The sequence below is a fragment of the Puma concolor genome, chromosome B4, assembly GCF_028749965.1.
Source record: "Puma concolor isolate L17-30 chromosome B4, mPumCon1.1.hap2, whole genome shotgun sequence".
NCBI lineage: Eukaryota > Metazoa > Chordata > Mammalia > Carnivora > Felidae > Puma > Puma concolor.
The window spans coordinates 58,664,464-58,682,383 of NC_141673.1; the positions used below are offsets into that span (position 1 = coordinate 58,664,464).

A 17,920-nucleotide genomic window follows, 5' to 3' on the forward strand; every position below is an offset into this window, starting at 1 on the left:
TGCACTTGAGGTTTTTATATATGCAAGTTTATTACTATTCCTTTTATATCTTGCTTAGAGATCTCTTCCTGGACTCTAAGTTTATAAAAAACAAAACACAAAAACTCTATGATTTCCTTTACTACTTTTCTGGTTTCATTTTTAATATTAAAATATTTGATAGATCTGGAATTTATTTTGGTATAAAGAGGGTGAGAATCCCACTCCCCCCATCTGATTAGTCATTTCTTTGAATACAATTCATTCAACAGTCTATCCTCCCTTCCCACTGACATTTTCATTATGCTCCATATTTATTATATCTTTTTTTTTTCCTACTTGACCTTGACACATCTTTTATTAGAACCATGGAACCATAGGTAGGGTCATGAATCCGGAAGTAGGGAAGGGAGTCTATGGGTCTAATGCTTGCATACAGAATTACAGCCAACCTTGGGGTGCCTGGGTGGCTCAGTCTGTTAAGCATCTGACTTCCACTCCAGGTTGGTGAGTTCCAGCATCTGACTTGGCTCAGGTCATGATCTGGAGGTTGGTGAGTTCCAGCCTGGTGCGGGGCTCTGTGCTAACAGCTCAGAGCCTGAAGCCTGCTTCAGATTCTGTGTCTCCCTTTATCTCTGTCCCTCCCCCACTCGAACTCTGTTTCTCTCTCAAAAAAAAATTGTTTTAATTAAAAAAAAATTAAAACCACACTGAGATACCACCTCACACCTGTCAGAGTGGCTAAAATGAACAAATCAGGAGACTATAGATGCTGGAGAGGATGTGGAGAAACGGGAACCCTCTTGCACTGTTGGTGGGAATGCAAACTGGTGCAGCCACTCTGGAAAACAGTGTGGAGTTTCCTCAAAAAATTAAAAATAGATCTACCCTATGACCCAGCAATAGCACTGCTAGGAATTTACCCAAAGGATACAGGAGTGCTGATGCACAGGGCACTTGTACCCCAATGTTTATAACAGCACTTTCAACAATAGCCAAATTATGGAAAGAGCCTAAATGTCCATGAACTGACAAACGGATAAAGAAGATGTGGTTTACATATACAATGGAATACTACTTGGCAATGAGAAAGAATAAAATCCTGTCATTTGCAGCAACGTAAATAGAACTGGAAGGTATTATGCTAAGTGAAATAAGTCAGTCAGAGAAAGACAGATATCATATGTTTTCACTCATATGTGGATCATAAAAAACTTAACAGAAGACCAGGGAGGTGGGGAAGGAGGGGAAAAAGTTACAGAGAGGGAAGGAGGCAAACCATAAGAGACTCTTAAATACTGAGAACAAACTGAGGGTTGATGGGGGCGGAGGGAGGGGAAAGTGGGTGATGGGCATTGAGGAGGGCACCTGTTGGGATGAGCACTGGGTGTTGTACGGAAGCCAATTTGACAATAAATTTCATCTTAAAAAAAAAAAAAAAACCCTACAGGCAACCTAACCACTTCCCTCTGCACGTCTGCAACAAGAAGCATTCAAGGGGAAAAGGCACTGAATTACTTCTTGAGTGTTAGAGGATTTGGGACGGGGGAGGCGAGGATGGGAGGGAGGGTGTGAACCTGTCTTTGTCAGCCAGGCAAAATCTTCTTTGTCTGGGGTCTAGTCTGGTTTCTTTTATCTCACCCTCACTACCCAAACCTTCCTTTGAAATGGGACTGTAGGGCGCCGGTTCCATCTCCTCCCATAGCCAGTATCGTAGCCTACAGTCTGGATGAGACCGAGGCTCCGTGGGTATAGGGAATAGAATGGGACTGGGGCAAGCTGTTGAGATGCCAGGCTTGCCAGCGCAGGGCTGGGAGGGTCGGGAGAAGGACCTTCTCGCGGCGCCCACGCAATGTCCTCGGCGCCCACCAGAAGGCGCCCGGGCGCTCGCTTTCACCGCGCGCAGCCGGAGCCTCCGCCGCAACGAGCCGGGAGCAGAGCCGCTCCGCGCCGCGATCTGGACAACCGTGCGGCGGCCTGAGCCCTCCCCGCCCGGCAAGGGGTTCAGGGTGCCGCAGACCCCCAGCTTTGTTTCCGGAGCTGGGGCGCAGCGGTTTCTCAACTCTGCTCTCCACCCCCACAGGAAACGCCCAGAACCACCCACCCAGCGCCGAGGTCTACAAAGCCCTGAGCTTCCGAAGGCGGGAGGGGTTGGGCGAGCCCGAGAGGCAGGAGGATCCCCCCGACCCAGGCTCACGCCGGGTTCCCGGATCAGGCCGCCTCCGGCCCCATGAAGACCCCCAGGCCGGGGCTGAGAGCCTGGCGCAGCCCGGAGCGAAATCTTGCGGCGGCCTTAGAGCGTTAGACAGGTCAGTGCTCGAGCGGGATGAGGGGCCCGAGCTGGAGGCGGGAGGCGGCGCGCTCGCCGGTCCCCCCCGTTCCCCCGCACGAGCTCCCCGGGGCCACTCGCGCGGTCACCTCCGCCGGGGGCATCCAACGGCGCGGGCGTGATTCTGCATTTTTCATGACAAGCAAGGTGTGGAGCCGTCCTGTGCAGCCCACTGGGGGCCAGGTGATGCTCGGACCGAGGGGTGGGGGACGCGCGGGCCAGGGGGCGGCGGGCCAGGGGATGTCCGCTGCTCGAAGAAAGCAGTGCACTCCTACTTATACGCGGCCGCGAGGAAACCGCCGCATGCAAAGGTCTCTTGCATCAAGATGCCAGGCCTCGGGCGTGAGAGGAAACCGAGATGCGGGAGAGGGCGAGAAGAAAGGAGGCCGGGAGACCCGAGGCCGCGGGAGCGAAGGGAGGAGGGCCGGGGGCAACGATTCGCTGTGCAAATCCTAGCGCGCCGAGATGTGGAGAGCTTCCCGGGAAGCTGACCGGAGCCTCCAGAACCGCGGGGCTCCGGGGTCCCAGCCCGCGCCTCCCCTCCGCACCTTTCTCACCCTCCCACCCCTCCCGCCCACCAGGATGCGGCTGGGCCGCCGGGCCCTCTGCGTGCTGGTCCTGCTGCTCGCCTGCGCCTCTCTGGGGCTCCTGTACGTGAGCACCCGGGACGCTCCGGGCCTCCGGGCACCTCTTGCGCTGTGGACGCCCCTGCAGGGCCCCTCCAGACCAGAGCTGCCAGACCTCTCGCCTGAGCCCCGCTATGCACACATCCCGGTCAGGATAAAGGAGCAAGTGGTCGGGTGAGTGCCAGGAGTGGTGGCGGCAGGGCGGCGCTCACTAGGGGGGGGGGGGGGGGGGGGGCGGGGGGAGCGGGCTGGGGAGCTTTTGTTTCCTGCACTGCTGAGCTCTGATGCCTCAGTTCTCCTGACTGGTTGAGGGAGGGGGGTGGGGGGGCTGCTTGTGAATCTTGGGCTGGGGAAACAAAATCTCTCCTTCCTGAACCTTGTCATGGTGATGGGGAGGGGAGGGTGTGCAGGCAGGGGAGGGCCTGAAAGACTTTCTGATGTCCTGATGGTTCCAGGACACCAGAAAGGAGAGTCCAGGTGGGGTCCTGAATGGTGGGGAGGCAACTCTGAAATGCTAGCAACTGGCCCTCTTCTACACCTCTGTAAAACCCAGATTTAGGGGATGGGTCGTCCCATTGTGGGTCTCCTCTCCTGGGGGCTGTTTGAAGAGCAGTGTTTAAGGCGACAGACATTGGATGGGCAAGGTCGAAGGGCCAAGGTGTGGGGCGCCATGTTAATATTTAGCGGGATGTATGGAGCTGTATGGCGGGGCTCTGATGACCCTTCATCCCCCCTCCAGGCGGCTGTCTGGGAACAACTGTAGTTGTGAGGCCAGTGGAGGGAGCTTTCATTTCCCCTTCCAAAGGCAGCTCCGAGCCATTGACCTCACGAAGGCCTTTGACCCTGAAGAGCTGAGGGCTGCCTCTGCCTCCAGGGAGCAGGAGTTCCAGGCCTTCCTTTCAAGGTACCAGCTGAAAAAGAGGGCATGTCTCTGCGGAGGGTGAGCCTTGGGAGGCTTGGAGGGAGGGTGTGACAGGAAGGAGAGCCCCTCTGCCCTTGATTCCTTCTCTGTCCTCCACTGCCAGGAGCCAGTCTGCTGCTGACCAGCTGCTCATAGCCCCTGCCAACTCCCCTCTTCAATACCCCCTGCAGGGTGTGGAGGTCCAGCCCCTCCGGAGCATCTTGGTGCCAGGTGGGGGGGTCTGGGGGGTGACCTAAGCCACTGTGGGGGTGGTGGAGCTCAAGGCTGGGTGAGGAAGAGCTAAGGAAGATTGGAATAAGAGGCGGGGGGAGCTTCTGATGAAGGCAGGATTTGAGAGCAGAAGGGGGTTCCTGAGGCAGGAGGTGAGGACCAAAGGAACTGTAGGGTCGTCAGGAACTGCAGCTGACTGTAACTGGAGAGGTTTGGGACAAAGAATCTATTCTTTGCCGACCAAAGATTAGGTGGATAGGTGGGGCGGGCCATAAAGAGCTATCACTTTGATGGAAAGGAGTGAAAACTCAGTTACCCTAGGCTGCGTCCCAAAATGTGCCCTGCTGTGGCCTCAACAAAGAGGGATGGGTGAGAAGGTCTGTGCTGTGTGTGGTGAAAGAGAGAAGAGAAAGTGAGGAAGAATTCAAGGCTGTCTGGGATTCTGATTCCCTCTCCTTCCTCCCAGGGCTGAGCCTGCAGGCAGCTTCTGGTCAGGAGCTTTACCAGGTAAGAGGCTGGGGAGGCCGGGTGGGCACTAAGGATGGAGGGGGGGGGGGCGCCTGGGTGGCTTAGTAGGTTAAGCAACTGACTTTTTTTTTTTTAATGTTTATTTATTTTTGAGAGAGACTGAGACAGAGCTTGAATGGGGGAGGGGCAGAGAGAGAGGGAGACACAGAGTCCAAAAGAGGTTCCAGGTTCTAAGCTATCAGCACGGAGCCCGATGAGGGGCTCGAAGTCACGAACCATGAGATCATGACCTGAGCCAAAGTCAGGCGCCCAACCAACTAAGCCACCCAGGCACCCTGCAACCGACTCTTTCTTTTTTTTTAATATTTATTTATTTTTGAGAGAGAGAGAGGCAGAGTGAGAGCAGGGAGGGGCAGAGAGAGAGGGAGAGAGAATCAGAAGCAGGTTCCAGGTTCTAGGCTATCAGCACAGAGCCCAACATGGTGCTCGAACTCACAAACCGTGAGATCGTGACCCGAGCTGAAGTCCGACACCCAACCAACAAGCTACCCAGGTGCCCGGCAACCGGCACTTAGTGTCAGCTCAGGCCATGATCTCACAGTTGCTGGAATTGAGAGCCCTGTGTGGAACTCTGCACTGACAGCATGGAGCCTGCTTGGGAATCTCTCTCTGCCTCTCTCTCTGCCTGTCTCTCTCTCTCTCTCAAAATAAATAAATAAACTTGGGGCGGGGGAGGGGGCGGGAAATGGGATGCTGGAGGGAGACAGGGCTGCCAACAGAAAGATGGAGGAAGCAGGGAGGCAAGAGGCAGGTCTGAGGCCTAACCCTGTCCTCTCCAACCCCCTCTCCCAGGTGAACCTGACTGCCTCTTTGGGCACCTGGGACGTGGCCGGGGAAGTGACGGGAGTGACTCTCACTGGAGAGGGGCAGCCTGATCTCACCCTCGCCAGCCCAGGGCTGGACCAACTCAACCGGCAGCTACAACTGGTTACTTATAGCAGCCGAAGTTACCAGGCAAACACAGCAGACACAGGTGTGAGGTCTGGGCGGAGGCAGGGGCAAGCTGGGTCAACAGAGAGCCCAGAAAGGCTGAATCGGGCAAATGGCAGAGGGTGTGGGAGACACTCGGGCAGTGGCCAGAGCTGCCCAGTCACACAATGGGCATTTCAGCTAGGCCAGCAGGGCCAGAGAGGGAGAGAAGGGGCCTTTGTTCATCTGGGGCCAGAGCAGGCCAAAGGGAAACCCGAGCCTCGGGTGTGTCCCCTTTTCAGGCCAACCATGGGGGCCCCAGGAAGTGATTTGCCCCAGGAGCCAGAAGGCTCAAGCTCTATTCCCAAACCACCACTTACTGGAGGGCAAGGGACTTCATGTCCAAGAGCTCCCGTGTCTCCTCCAGCAAAAGAGGCACAACACAGCCCACCTCCTTCTCTCCAAGACTTGCTACACCAAATCTGCTCCCTCTTTGGGGCCTTTGCATTTGCTGTTCCCTCTGCCTAGAATGCTCTTCCCCCAGATTTTTGCATGGCTGGCTCCTTCTTGTCACTTGGATCTCAGCTCAAATGTCTCCTCTTCACTATCACATTACTTGCTTTATTTTCCATTCAATGCTTGCCAGTATCCGAATTTTATTTACTTAGCCTAGAACCAGAATGACTAGGTTCCTATCTCAGCTTTGTTGCTTAAGAGTTGTGTAAATGTAGACCAGTTGCTTAATTTCTCTATGCCTTTTTCTGTAGCAGGAATCTATCTTATGGGGCTTGTCAAGGTTAAGTGGGTTCATATATTTAAGGTAAACTTAAAAAGTACCTGCACATAGTAAATGCTCAATAAAGGTTAGCTTTTAATTAAATCATTTTTAAAAAATTAAATCTTTAATTTTCTTTCTCCCACCCATTAGAGTGTTAGTGCCATGGAGGTAAACACCTTGCATTCTTGTCCACCAGGGCTCAGGAAAGTGGTACACAGAGTAGGCACTTAAATAGTGATTTGCTGAAAAGGGAATGTTGTCCCAACTTTAAGGACCACGTCTGGTGTCCTTTCTTCCCAGTCCGGTTCTCCACGGAGGGACACGAGGCCGCCTTTACCATCCGCATAAGACACCCACCCAACCCTCGGCTGTACCCACCTGGGTCTCTACCCCAGGGAGGTGAGGCTGGTGCGTTCAAGGACCTAAATCCAGGCCTGGTGGGGAGAAGCTGGGAGAGGGAGGATGTGGGAGATGTTTTCCAGCTCCTCACTTCCACTCTCCTTCTCTGCACCTAACCCTGTCCCTCACTCCCAGCCCAGTACAATATCAGCGCCCTGGTCACCATCGCCACTAAGACCTTCCTTCGTTACAATCGGCTTCGGGCGCTCATCGCCAGCATCCGCCGCTTCTACCCAACGGTCACCGTGGTCATCGCCGACGACAGCGACAAGCCAGAGAGCATTAGTGGCCCCCACATCGAGCACTATCTCATGCCTTTTGGCAAGGTGCGCAGTCAGCAAGGCTGAACCGCGCGCCAGAGGGCGCCGAGAGACAGAGGCGCGCGGTGGGTCTGAAGTCACCGGAGTAGTGATTCCAGGACTACCTGCCTCAGAATTACTGGTGCCTGTGAATCACGGCGATTCCTGGAACATAATAAGCTCCGTGGGAGGAGGAATCGCGCCTTATTCGCGCTGCATCCTTAGAATGTGCTTAGCACCTAGGGAGCGCTCAATAAATGGATGATGGATGAATGAATGAATGAATGAATGCACGCATAAATTAAATGCGTTCTAACACCCTCCCTCAAAACACGGACTTATTACCCCTGGCAGTTGGGAAACTGCATTTCTTGCCTAGCTCTGAGCCACTGGTAGGTCCCGGAAAGTTTAGAGATGCGTCGGGAGAGAGGAGGAAAGGTGGCAGAGGGGTTGTGTCCTATCTCTATAGCCTCACTAACTGTATGTACCCTGCCCCCAGGGCTGGTTCGCAGGCCGGAACCTGGCCGTATCCCAAGTAACCACCAAGTACGTCTTGTGGGTGGACGACGACTTTGTCTTCACGGCGAGGACGCGGCTGGAGAGGCTTGTGGACGTGCTGGAGCGGACGTCTCTGGACCTGGTAAGGGAGAGCCCGCGGAACGTGGGGTGGGAGAAGGAGGGACTCCAGCAAGCTAAAGCAGCGGCGGGGAGACCCGGCCGAGAGCCGCCGGCCCTGGGACGGACAGAGGACGACGAAGGGAGCCTGGGGGACAATCTGGGTCCTGCGGGGATGGAGCGGGAGAGGACGCGGGGCAGCGCGGATCTAACTGCCGGCAGTCCCCGTCCCGCCTGGAGCCAACCTCCCACTCCCCGCAGGTCGGGGGCGCGGTGCGTGAGATCTCCGGCTTCGCCACCACCTACCGGCAGCTGCTGAGCGTGGAGCCTGGCGCGCCAGGCCGCGGGAACTGCCTCCGGCAAAGGCGCGGCTTCCACCACGAGCTCGTCGGCTTTCCGGGCTGCGTGGTCACCGACGGCGTGGTCAACTTCTTCCTGGCGCGCACCGACAAGGTGCGCGAGGTCGGCTTCGATCCGCGGCTCAGCCGCGTGGCGCATCTGGGTGAGTGGCGTCCCCTCCCGACCCGGGGCAGAGACCCCCGCGGGGCTCTGGGCGAGGCTCCAAAGGCAGCGGGCACTCCTACGTCCACCCCAGTGGAGCCCACAGCTGGCACCCGGGGCCCCTGGAGAGTTCTGCGAAAATTTACCAAGCCTTGCGCCCTGGGCAAGAGACAGGGCTCCCTCCCTCCTGGCCCGCACACCCTTTAAACCTCCAAGCCCAGTACAGCTACTGGGTCGGCCGGCCTTTAACTTCCCCCACCGCTGTCAGACCTTGAGTCCAGTCCCAGCCGCTTCCCCTGGTTCAGACCACACTCCTGGAGCGGCCTGTTCAGCATTTATTGAGCATTTATTTAGGTGTGTGTTGGGGAGGATGGGGGTATGCTCTCAAAACACAAAGTAAGGATGTTGACTTCATTTTACATAAGAGTAAAACTAGGACCCAAATGAATTGACTAGCCCAAGGCCCTCACAAAAGGAGTCTTTACAGGTGCAGCCTGTGTACCCCAACTCTCAGTTCTCCCTTTAAGGCTCGGCCCTCTGCGCCCTTCAGACGCTTCACTGTGTACTCCCCTTCCCTCCACTGCCAGAATTCTTCCTGGACGGGCTTGGTTCCCTGCGGGTGGGCTCCTGCTCAGACGTCGTTGTGGATCATGCATCTAAGTTGAAACTGCCTTGGACCTCAAGGGATGTGGGGGCAGAGACTTATGCCCGGTACCGCTACCCAGGATCGCTGGATGAAAGTCAGGTGGCCAAACACCGCCTACTCTTCTTCAAACACCGGCTGCAGTGCATGACCGCAGAATGATGGCCACTCGGGCCTTCCAACTCTCAGGCTGGGCCTGCCTCCTTGTCCCTGCCAGGAATTTCTAGCAAACCCCACCCACCACCCAGTGACTACTCCACTGACTGTCCCTGATCCCCTTCAGAATCCGATCCCAAATAGGGGCTTGTCCTGGTGACGCTCCTCCTTTCTGCGAGTGCCCAGCGATGCGATGGAGCCATAACTCGACCCACGGCCAGTGCCAAGTCCTCCCCCCAACCCTCTTCTCATGGGGCAGGAAGTGGGGGGGGGTCACTTTCCAAGTGCCAAAAAGCCCATGGGGACTCTAAGAACCTAAAATGGAAATACTCTCATCTCCTTGGGACTGAGGGGATGGGGAAGCCCCCCAACGTGTATTCCCAGGGCTGTGCCCCCTCCCCCATCTCTGGATCCAGGACTCTGTGCACCGGTTCCAGCCCCACCCCTGTGGAGAGAACCAGTGACTCCGGAGCTGGGGTGGGGGCCGGTGAACACACAAGTGAAAGCCATTTTTAGTTGTGTCTCTGCAATGCCGCGGGCATGGAGAAAGGGGCACCGAGGGCCGGCGTGTGGACACCCAGACTCACTTCATGAACCCCAGTGGCTCTCAGCTTTGTTTTATTAGTTACATGAAGTGAGGAGACTCCTCGCGCACATATTGTCGGGGCCCTCCACACTCCAAATGACCGGGTCAGACCTACACTGTGCATGTCTTTGGACCTGTAGGCTCCTGGAAAGGAGAGGGGACCTGTCAGGAGTAGATTAGGTACCCTCCTCCCTCTCTCGGCATTTGGCAGTCTTCTGGGGGGCACACCACCCCACTTTGAAACCCTAGCTTCTCAGTTCTTCATGCGGAGCTGGACCCAGTCTCCCTGGCTTAGCCTGAAATTGGCTAATCATTTCATCCCCCCACTTTCTTCCTCCAGCTTCCTTCTAGGCCCCCTTCCCCAAACCCTCTGCCTAGATCTTCAGCCACTGACTCACATGTCACTTGCTCCACCCCAGCGCCTCCTGGATCTCCCGTTCCTACTGCCCCCTCACCAGTCTCTCCAGGGCATGAGCAGCTGCGTCCTGGACACTCACAAACAGCTGCTCTGGGGTCACTCTGTCCAAGAGTCCTGCCTGGGTCAGTGTCCCCAGCACTGAGGCTGTGTAGAGAGGCAGGTCAGGCTCTTAGATCTTAAATCCACACTGCGTCCTTTTCCCTCCCTCAAGCATCCAGCTATTCCCACCCCCCCACTCCCGTCCCCAGGTCTTCCACACCTCTCACCATTACACTGAGCCAGGAGAAGGTGGATCCCAGCATCTCGGCATCGCCTGGCTAGCTGCAGAAGCGGGGCAAGGGGGTTAAATCCCACATCAGAGGGTAGGCATGGGATAAAGGGACTTTCTCCTCAACCTACCCCGTCCCTCACCTGTACCACCTCTCTGGCTCCAGCAGCATCTGCAAAGGTGATACCACTGCAGTCTAGGACCACCACTCTGACAGGCTCAGCAACTAGGATGGAAGAAGGCAAGCGTACCCAGATGCCTCCACGGGTCATACCCAAATCTCCCTCCTTGTCACCCCATCTCACCTGCATCAGGTGGGCCATCAAGCTTGGGAGTCTCCTGTGGGTAGAGAAGGGCAGTCACCACAAGACACAAGCATGAGTGTGCGCCCCTTAAGCACAATGATCCCCTTGAGAAGCCGCACCTGCCTCCCACTCCCAGAGAAGCCACACACCCCTTTGACCAAGCCTCTCACCTTGCGTCCTTCTCCAAGCCCCAGGTGCCACTCCAGGATGCGGCGGAACTGCCCGCGGGTCCCAAAGTAGAGTGGTGTTGGGTATCTCAGGATGCAGAGCCCCGGGACCTTGAGGAGCTAAGATGTCAGAGGGTCAGAAAAACATCTGGGCCTAATCTTCCCTTCCCTCTCTGTCTGTGGCTCACCCACCTTGTGGCTCTCTTCGAGTGGCCTGTAGAGCTCCGTCCCCTCAGCAAGTCCAAGTGCCAGGCACTGCACCCTGGGCAGGAAGCTGGGGTCAGATTCCCAGCTTGGCCTGGCTGGAGAGTCACCCCAAGCACCTGTCCTCTCCCCACCCCTCTTCCCAACTCCTCTCATCTCTACTCCCACCTCTGGGTGCGGCAGACCACAGTCATCATGGAGAAGACCACGCCCACGGCCAGGCCCAAGTCCACACTCAGGATCACTACGGCCACCCACGTGACCATCCATACAGCCTGCAGGACATGGATGGGAGTGATATGCCCCGGAGAAATGCCAGGCCATGGCTGCTAGGGAAGGAGGTCCAGGGGCAGTGACTGCCTGGACAAATGAGAGGGAGGGATAGCCCAGGAGAAGGTAGAAAGAATGACAGAAGGGACAGAATTGACCCAACAAGGGAAATACACCAAATGTAATCACCCCAGACCTTGCACCAGCTGGGGATTTACAAATATTCGGGTCTGAAGGGGTTCAAACCCCACTCTCCACCATGTCTCTGAGTAATGGGATTAGGAGGTATGCATGTTGGGGGGGATTGGAGGGGGGGGGAGCTGCAGCATTTAGGACCAGAACAATTAGCTCCAATCCAGGGCAGAGCCTGGGGATGCTGGGAAGTAGGAGGGGGCAATCTGGGGGTAATGCTGCCACTCTCACAAAGTCCATGCGGCTGATGCGCCATAGTTGTGGAAGTTCCTGCATCTGGAAGAACATCTGGCGCATGCTGGAGATGTTGATGCAAGCCAGGACAGCCTTGGGGGCAGAAGAGGCAAGCTAACTGCCCCAATGTCCTAGAATGTAGCCACCACCCCCCCAGTCACCCCCATGCCTCCGCTGTTCCTCACCTTGGGCAGATAGTAGAAGAAGGGCCCCAGCCACAGCAGCACTGACAGGACAACTATGCAGGAGAAGAGACCTGCCAGCTAGAAAGAAGGAGGGATGGATGCAGAGAAGGAAGGGAACCTCACTCACCCCTGTGTGAGAGCTGGTCTGCCTGCCCCACTCTGCCTCGGCTTCCTTGGAAGTCTCCCTCCTCCCAAATCCCCTTTCCATGAAGCCGTCCCTCAGTCTTCAACTCCCTTCTTGGTATTCTGCCTCTCACATCCACCTTTCCCCTCTCCCAATTAAATGCCTGTCATTCACCGGTCTCTACCTAGACGTAGTTCAACTTCCCTATTTTTGTAGCCCGTGTTCACCTTAAAAGCCACTGTTGCATTACACTAAAAGGAGGGAACCACCTTCTTGGGGCACCAGCAAAGTAGGAAAGCAGAAATATTAGGGGGAGACTGTCATATGTGATATTTCTTTTTAAAAGAAAATGTCCTCATGGGGCAGGGGTCAGAATTTCGTCTTTCAAATTTATATGACAGTTTAGTATTGTTTTTATTGTGAACTACATATGGGCACTGTAAACTTCTTCAGTGCTTAGAGTCTGCCAAGGTCTTAATGGAGCCTTGTTACCTTCTATATCTCCTACCTAGAAACCACCCCCCCCCATTCACTCTCCCTCACCATTCTCCTCTGTACAGCTGCCCCGCAGGTATGTATCTACCAGTCTTCCACCTGTTTCTCCACCACCACCCCAACCTAATACCCACCCCCTTTCTCACCCAAGGACAAGCTCTTACCTGTGTGTTCCCACCAGCATCCACTAGTAGGCTGGTGGTAGCCAAAGTGGCAGAGTTGGGAAAGCAGGAGAAGAGGGAGGAGATGAGGTTGGAGATACCATGTGCCAAGAGCTCCTGGAGGGATGCAGTCAGATGAAGAGGAGAGAGAGACAAAGGCATGGGGCGGGGGGGGGGGGGGGGGTGAGGGAAGACATCAGATTAGAGAGTTGTCTCCTGAATGCAATTGGGGTCTTCAGTCAAAGTCACACCTGGTTGGAGTCAATAGTGTAGCTATACTTGTCTGCATAGATGGAGGCCAGGGAGGCGGACACAGCAAAAGTAACCAGTGCGATGGGCAGTGAGTCAGCCAGAATCCTGGGCAGCTCAGCCAGGTCGGGAAGATGGGGTTGGGGAAATCTGGAGAGAGAGGGATCCATGGTGAGGGTGGGTTGTGTATAAGAAGGGTATGGGGAAGAAAGAGAAAATAGGGCGGGACAGGCCAAGAAGGAGGTGTGGGTGGGAGCAGTCTGAGAATAGCAGGCTGGTGTCTTGATTCTCTCTTACCCCCCAGGCAGCAGCCCCACAATCTGGACGTTGTATCTTGTGTCCAGGGAAGAGGTGAAGCACAGCACAGAGGCCAGAAGCACCTGGGAAAGAGCAAATTAGAGGCATGGCAGAAGATGAGCTTCCTGGAAGAGGCCGGGGTGGGGGGGCGGGAAGCTTCACATGAGAGAGGATTAAAAGGCAGCATTAGGTGTTTGCAGGGGCCCAGCAACTGGGGGAGTTGGGATATGTTTGGGATGACAGCCAATTGAGAGTGAAGGAGAGTGGGAATGGGACAGGAATGAGGTATACCTGAGGCTGCGGTAAGAGATGGACCGGAGGAAGTAAGAGGCGCTCCGCTCCCATGAGGGATGGTAGATATCAGGAAGTACACCCAGCCATTCTAAGTAGGACAGCTGGGATAGATCTAGGGATCTCCCGCGTATGGGTGGAGATGTGGAACACTTATTTAGTCGGCGGAGGGGGAGAGAGAGAGAGAAATGCAGGTGGGCGTGGGAAGGGAGAGTAACTGAATTACAGTGAAGGACCGGGTAGGGGGAGAGCAGTGGAGGTGCTGTGGCGAGCGACACCTCAAGGCAACGCTGTAAGCAGGAAGAAAGCATTCTAAGAGGTCTAGAAGAGGCTCTGCCAGAGAAGTGGGACCGTGTGGGTGGGGGATTCTGCAGGGTCACAGTGTTCTGGGAAGAGGCCTGGAAAAGTACGCGTGTGCACAGGACCTCTTTCTGTAAGCTCGCTGCCTTCCACGAGGGGGCGGCAGCGGCCAGCTCCTACCCGACCGGCAAGGTCTGTGTGGTTCAGGGGACCGCGCGACTCGGGAGCCATCCTCACCATAACGATTTCCCCCGGGATCGGGGTGGGTAGCTTGTCTCGGAATCTCACGTTCAATTCTTTGACCGGCACGAGCAGCGCCAGGCTGAGTGCCGAGATGGTCAGTTCGGCCGGACTGCTCCGGGGCAGCGCGGTCAGCACAGCGGCCAGCGTCTGCGGGCAGGGGCGGTGATCGAGGGCCCGGGGCCGGGGTCGACTGCCCTCAGAGTGGACCCACCCGGCCAAGGCAAGGCCTCCCGGCTCCCATCAGGGCTTCCGTCTCCGCAGCGCCCCTCATTCAGCCACGTGGTTCTAATCTCCTTTCCTCCGCCCCCGTCACCCTCTATCCCTCCACTCGCCGTCCTTCCTTTCCCGGTTTCCCTCTTCCCAGGACCGCTAGAAGCCGCTTCTCGGCCGTTCTCCACCCCCACCTTGAAGAGAGAGAAGCAGCCAATCTGGCGCGGGAGGGGCAACCCCAAAAGGCTCGGCAGCTGGGACACGAGCACGTGCAGCGCGGCCCCGCTGGTCAGCGCTTTGACCACCGGCTCCGACAAAAAGGTGGACAGGACGCCGAGCTGCAGCGCGAACATGCCCAGCTGCAGGGGAGAAGATGCGCAATCACTACAGGAGGAGGAGTGGACTCGCCAGAGCGCAGTGCGCCAGTTGCTCCGCGCACCTCTCCCGCCTAGACCCGCGCATGACACTTGTCCCTCCCTCTCTCCTGGCCCAGTTCCCCCGGCCCCAGTGTGGATCCCACAGGGTCCTCCCTCACCATCAGCGCCCCGCTACCGAAGGCCAAGGCTGCAGCCGACCCAACCCGCTGAGCGTCCAACTGTTCCCTTTCGATTCCGCTCAGGTTCCCCCCGAGGGGTTCGGGCACCAGCCGTTCCACCGCCGAGCCTGTCATGAGGCTGAGTACCGCGAAAGTTCCTAGGGCCGGGGGACAAACGCAGAGATCACCAGCTGTGTCGCCTGGGGCGCGGCGATCGTCCGGGTTTCGCGCCCTCGGGCCTGGATGCTGCAGTCAGACCCCGCTCTTCTGGAAGGCTGCTGCTCCGATGAAGACGGTGGGGCCGAGAGCCCGTGCAGCAGCCTGGAACCGGCGGTGAGGGAGGAAAGAAGGGCGCACCGGCGGGCAAAAACTGCCCTCTAACTGCATCACTGCCCGCTCCCGCAGACCGCCCGCGGACTGCGCGCTCCTTTGGGTGACCGCGCATCTCTTCTTCCCTCTTCCAAGTCCCGGAGATGTTCATTTAAACCAAATGTCATGGGGGAAGAAAAGTTCTGAGGAAACTCCCTTCTCTCTGCACCCACTCGGCACCCGCAGCAAGCTTTGCCTAGGTCCGAGGTTCCTGGCAGGGTAGCGACAGAGGCGGAAGGGAAGAAGGGGAGGGGAAGAGGGGAATAAGAGCTAAGGAGCTTCCAAGGGCCGAAGTCTCAAACCCCCATCCATTCTCACCCTACAGAGAAGGAGAGGAGTCACTGGGTTACTCACCTGTGGACAGGTGTCTACCAGTCCCCAACAAGGTGTAAATGAGGACAGGGAAGAAAGAAGTGTAGAGTCCGAACACTGGAGGCACTGAGGTCAGGAGGGCAAAAGCCATGCCTGAATGAGAAATGAAAGGGATGATCTTCAGGGTCTGTGTGTGGGGTTGGGGAAAGGTGACTAGCGCCCACACTCTTAGAGGCTGACATGGGGACGCTGAATCATGCCACATGAGGGAACCTAGGGGTTAACAGGCCTCGGTGGGAGGTGGGAGGTTGTGGGGCGGACAAGGTCACAGATCCGTGTCGGCCCAGTCCTCCGGGGAGTAGGGGGCAGGGGTTGTTCCTCTCTCCAGTTCCCTGACCCGGAACGTGTCCAAGACTTCTAGAAGGATTGCGCAAATGAAGGGGGCTGGGGGTGGGGATATGATGCAGCTCCGTGGTCCTTACCCAGAACGTGATCTGAGGTCTTGTCTCCGAACCCTCGGCCACCCTAACCCAGCCCTCGCTCCCAGGTGCCCAGCTCCTGCATCCCCCCCCCCTCCCCCCGAGCTTGGGCCGCTGACAGGCTAGCGTTAGGGCCGCTCACCCTGGGGCACGTGCACGATGCCCACGGTCACCCCGGCCACGGCATCCCCGAGTAGCCAGGCCCGCCAGCGGTAGTGGGGCAGCCAACGCAGCGGGGGCAGCCGCGCCCGCAGCAGGCGCCACGCCCCCGGCCCGGAGCAAGCGCTGGCCAACCGCCTCCACCGTCTGCACAGTCGGGACGAGCGAGGCTCCGCGAGTAGCTCCGGCGCCTGCTCTGCGTCTCCGAAGAGCCGCTGGAACCGAGCCTCGGTGAGAGGTTCCCTGAACTTGGCGCCCAGAGGGAACTTAAGGTCGGAGGCCTCTCCCAGGCCTGGGCTGGTCCCGGCGCCCGGTAGCCCACTCATTTTGCCCCTGGCCACCTCCAACCCCGCCTAGTCTTAAATAGCCCTCCACCCGCTAGCCCTGAGCCCCGCCTCCATGAAGCAGGGTCCAATCCAGCCCCGGAGGGCGCCCTCTCTTGGGGACCTTCAACGGCCGGGAGAGAGCAAAGGCTTCGGGAGCGGGCGTCTCTGTGTTAGGCGTTTCCTCAGACGTCCTTGGCGGGGTCGCGGGCTCCGGAGGCTGCCAGGGCGGGGCGGAGGAGGGGGTGTGGAAAGGTGTAGGGACCAGAGACAGAAGCCAAAAGACAGCGCATTCTCAACACCCAACACCCACTTTTTACCACTCGTAAGCCTTTGATTCCCACCTGCTCACTCCCGGCTCCCTTCGCATCCGCCCTTTAGGAGGAGACAGCTGGCTGGGCCGCTGTGACCTGTCATTCCCAGAGCCTCTGCATCCCCCCTCCCCAAGAGGTGAAGATGCCGCCCCTCCCCCCCCCCCCCCCCCACACACAACACACACATACCTCTACCCCAGACCCAAATCCTCACGGGGCACAGATTGCCCCCAAGAAAGTGTAAGAGGCTCTGTGGGCAGAGAAGCGTCACTAACTGCTGAGCTGGGCCGCAGCTACATGTACAATGTAGGTCCTCAAAAACTTATATTTGTGGTTAAATTAAGTTCAAAAGGGACATGCACCCACCTCATGTACCCCTGTTGTCCCTCAAGAGATACAGAGGTTCTGAGCTCCAGAATCCTATTTTCCCCATCCCCTCCTCCATTTACAAGAATGCTTGGCACCCCTCCCCATCACCCTCTGGTCCCCAGTCCCTGACCCCAAAGCCCTGGGGGTGGGGTACAGGGAGGGTGGGTCTCCCCTCTTCAATTCCTCCTATTGTTCCCCAGAAGTCTTATCTGGGTTGTACGTCCTGTCCCCCCCCTTAGAGGTCCCTCCCCCCATTGTCGGCCAAAGGGACCTCAGGCCCACAGGGAGGCTCCTGCTCCTCCTCACCCTCCCACCCCAGCAGCCTATTGTCTGCTGAGGAAGCCCAAGTACACGTGACCAAGCCCAGGGGACAAATGGACACAGTGGACACACCGATGCCCACGGACCCAGGATAGGGCATCTGGACATGGATCTCGGCGTGTTTGGCTTTCTCTGTCCCAGGGGCTGTCCCATAAGTAGGGAAGGGTGAAGGCCCCTGTGGGCTGTGCATCTTGGGTCTGTGGCCTGAAGAAGAATCCTTTCCTGCTCACGATGGATATGCCTTATGACCTCGCAGACCGCAAAAAGAAGGAGATCCAAAGCTGAAAAGGGCCACAGCCCCCAGCCTCCTCTCCACCTTTCCATTCTCCCTCAGCAGAACCTGGAGGCCTCAGAAGGAAAGGTACTCGGGCATTTAGTGCTTTAGAATCTGGGTGTTGGGGGAATGGTGGGAAGTCAGACCACACTGGACTTCCCAAGGAGTCTAGAATGGAGAGTTGGGAGAAAAAGGCTGGGGAAAGGGCAGGATATACATCTAGGAACTAGGGTTTTCCAGTGGTCCCAAGTTCCAGGTCTAGACTGTGAGATGCTGCAGCTGTCGGTCAGGTACAAAGACAGTGACATCTTTTCTCTCACACCCTGTGTCCTCCTCTCACCAGACTGTCCACACGCCAGCTGGTTTCTCCAT

The 17,920-nt window shown here is 57.0% G+C and overlaps 2 protein-coding genes across 5 annotated transcripts; one reads left to right on the top strand and one right to left on the bottom strand.

The window, feature by feature from the left end:
* The first annotated feature begins 1,846 nt into the window (after positions 1–1,846).
* B4GALNT1 (beta-1,4-N-acetyl-galactosaminyltransferase 1) lies at positions 1,847–9,403 on the top strand. 2 transcript variants are annotated; one of them, XM_086712971.1, is made up of 12 exons: positions 1,847–1,974; positions 2,063–2,288; positions 2,890–3,108; positions 3,674–3,838; positions 3,960–4,066; positions 4,533–4,573; positions 5,387–5,567; positions 6,582–6,689; positions 6,816–7,006; positions 7,479–7,619; positions 7,856–8,096; positions 8,683–9,403. In XM_086712971.1, the coding sequence occupies exons 3-12, from the start codon at positions 2,891–2,893 to the stop codon at positions 8,898–8,900; spliced, it is 1,611 nt and encodes a 536-aa protein (XP_086569097.1). In that variant the 5' UTR covers positions 1,847–1,974; positions 2,063–2,288; position 2,890; the 3' UTR covers positions 8,901–9,403. The 2 variants fall into 2 exon arrangements, with proteins under 2 accessions (XP_086569097.1, XP_086569095.1); XM_086712969.1 differs by lacking the exons at positions 1,847–1,974; positions 2,063–2,288 and adding an exon at positions 2,473–2,491.
* A 92-nt stretch (positions 9,404–9,495) lies between these two features.
* On the bottom strand, positions 9,496–16,991 carry SLC26A10P (Solute carrier family 26 member 10). Of its 3 annotated transcripts, none has more exons than XM_086712967.1 (20): positions 16,951–16,991; positions 16,774–16,834; positions 15,931–16,490; positions 15,352–15,462; positions 14,629–14,786; positions 14,288–14,452; positions 13,878–14,030; positions 13,050–13,132; positions 12,755–12,902; positions 12,507–12,620; positions 11,724–11,801; positions 11,536–11,631; positions 11,011–11,117; positions 10,831–10,900; positions 10,642–10,758; positions 10,472–10,505; positions 10,310–10,392; positions 10,165–10,219; positions 9,879–10,042; positions 9,496–9,624 (listed from the first exon to the last, which is right to left on the bottom strand). In XM_086712967.1, the coding sequence occupies exons 3-19, from the start codon at positions 16,271–16,273 to the stop codon at positions 9,921–9,923; spliced, it is 2,037 nt and encodes a 678-aa protein (XP_086569093.1). In that variant the 5' UTR covers positions 16,274–16,490; positions 16,774–16,834; positions 16,951–16,991; the 3' UTR covers positions 9,496–9,624; positions 9,879–9,920. The 3 variants fall into 3 exon arrangements, with proteins under 3 accessions (XP_086569093.1, XP_086569092.1, XP_086569094.1); XM_086712966.1 differs by having other exon boundaries at positions 9,936–10,042; positions 16,951–16,990; XM_086712968.1 differs by lacking the exon at positions 14,288–14,452 and having other exon boundaries at positions 9,936–10,042.
* Positions 16,992–17,920: the final 929 nt, after the last annotated feature.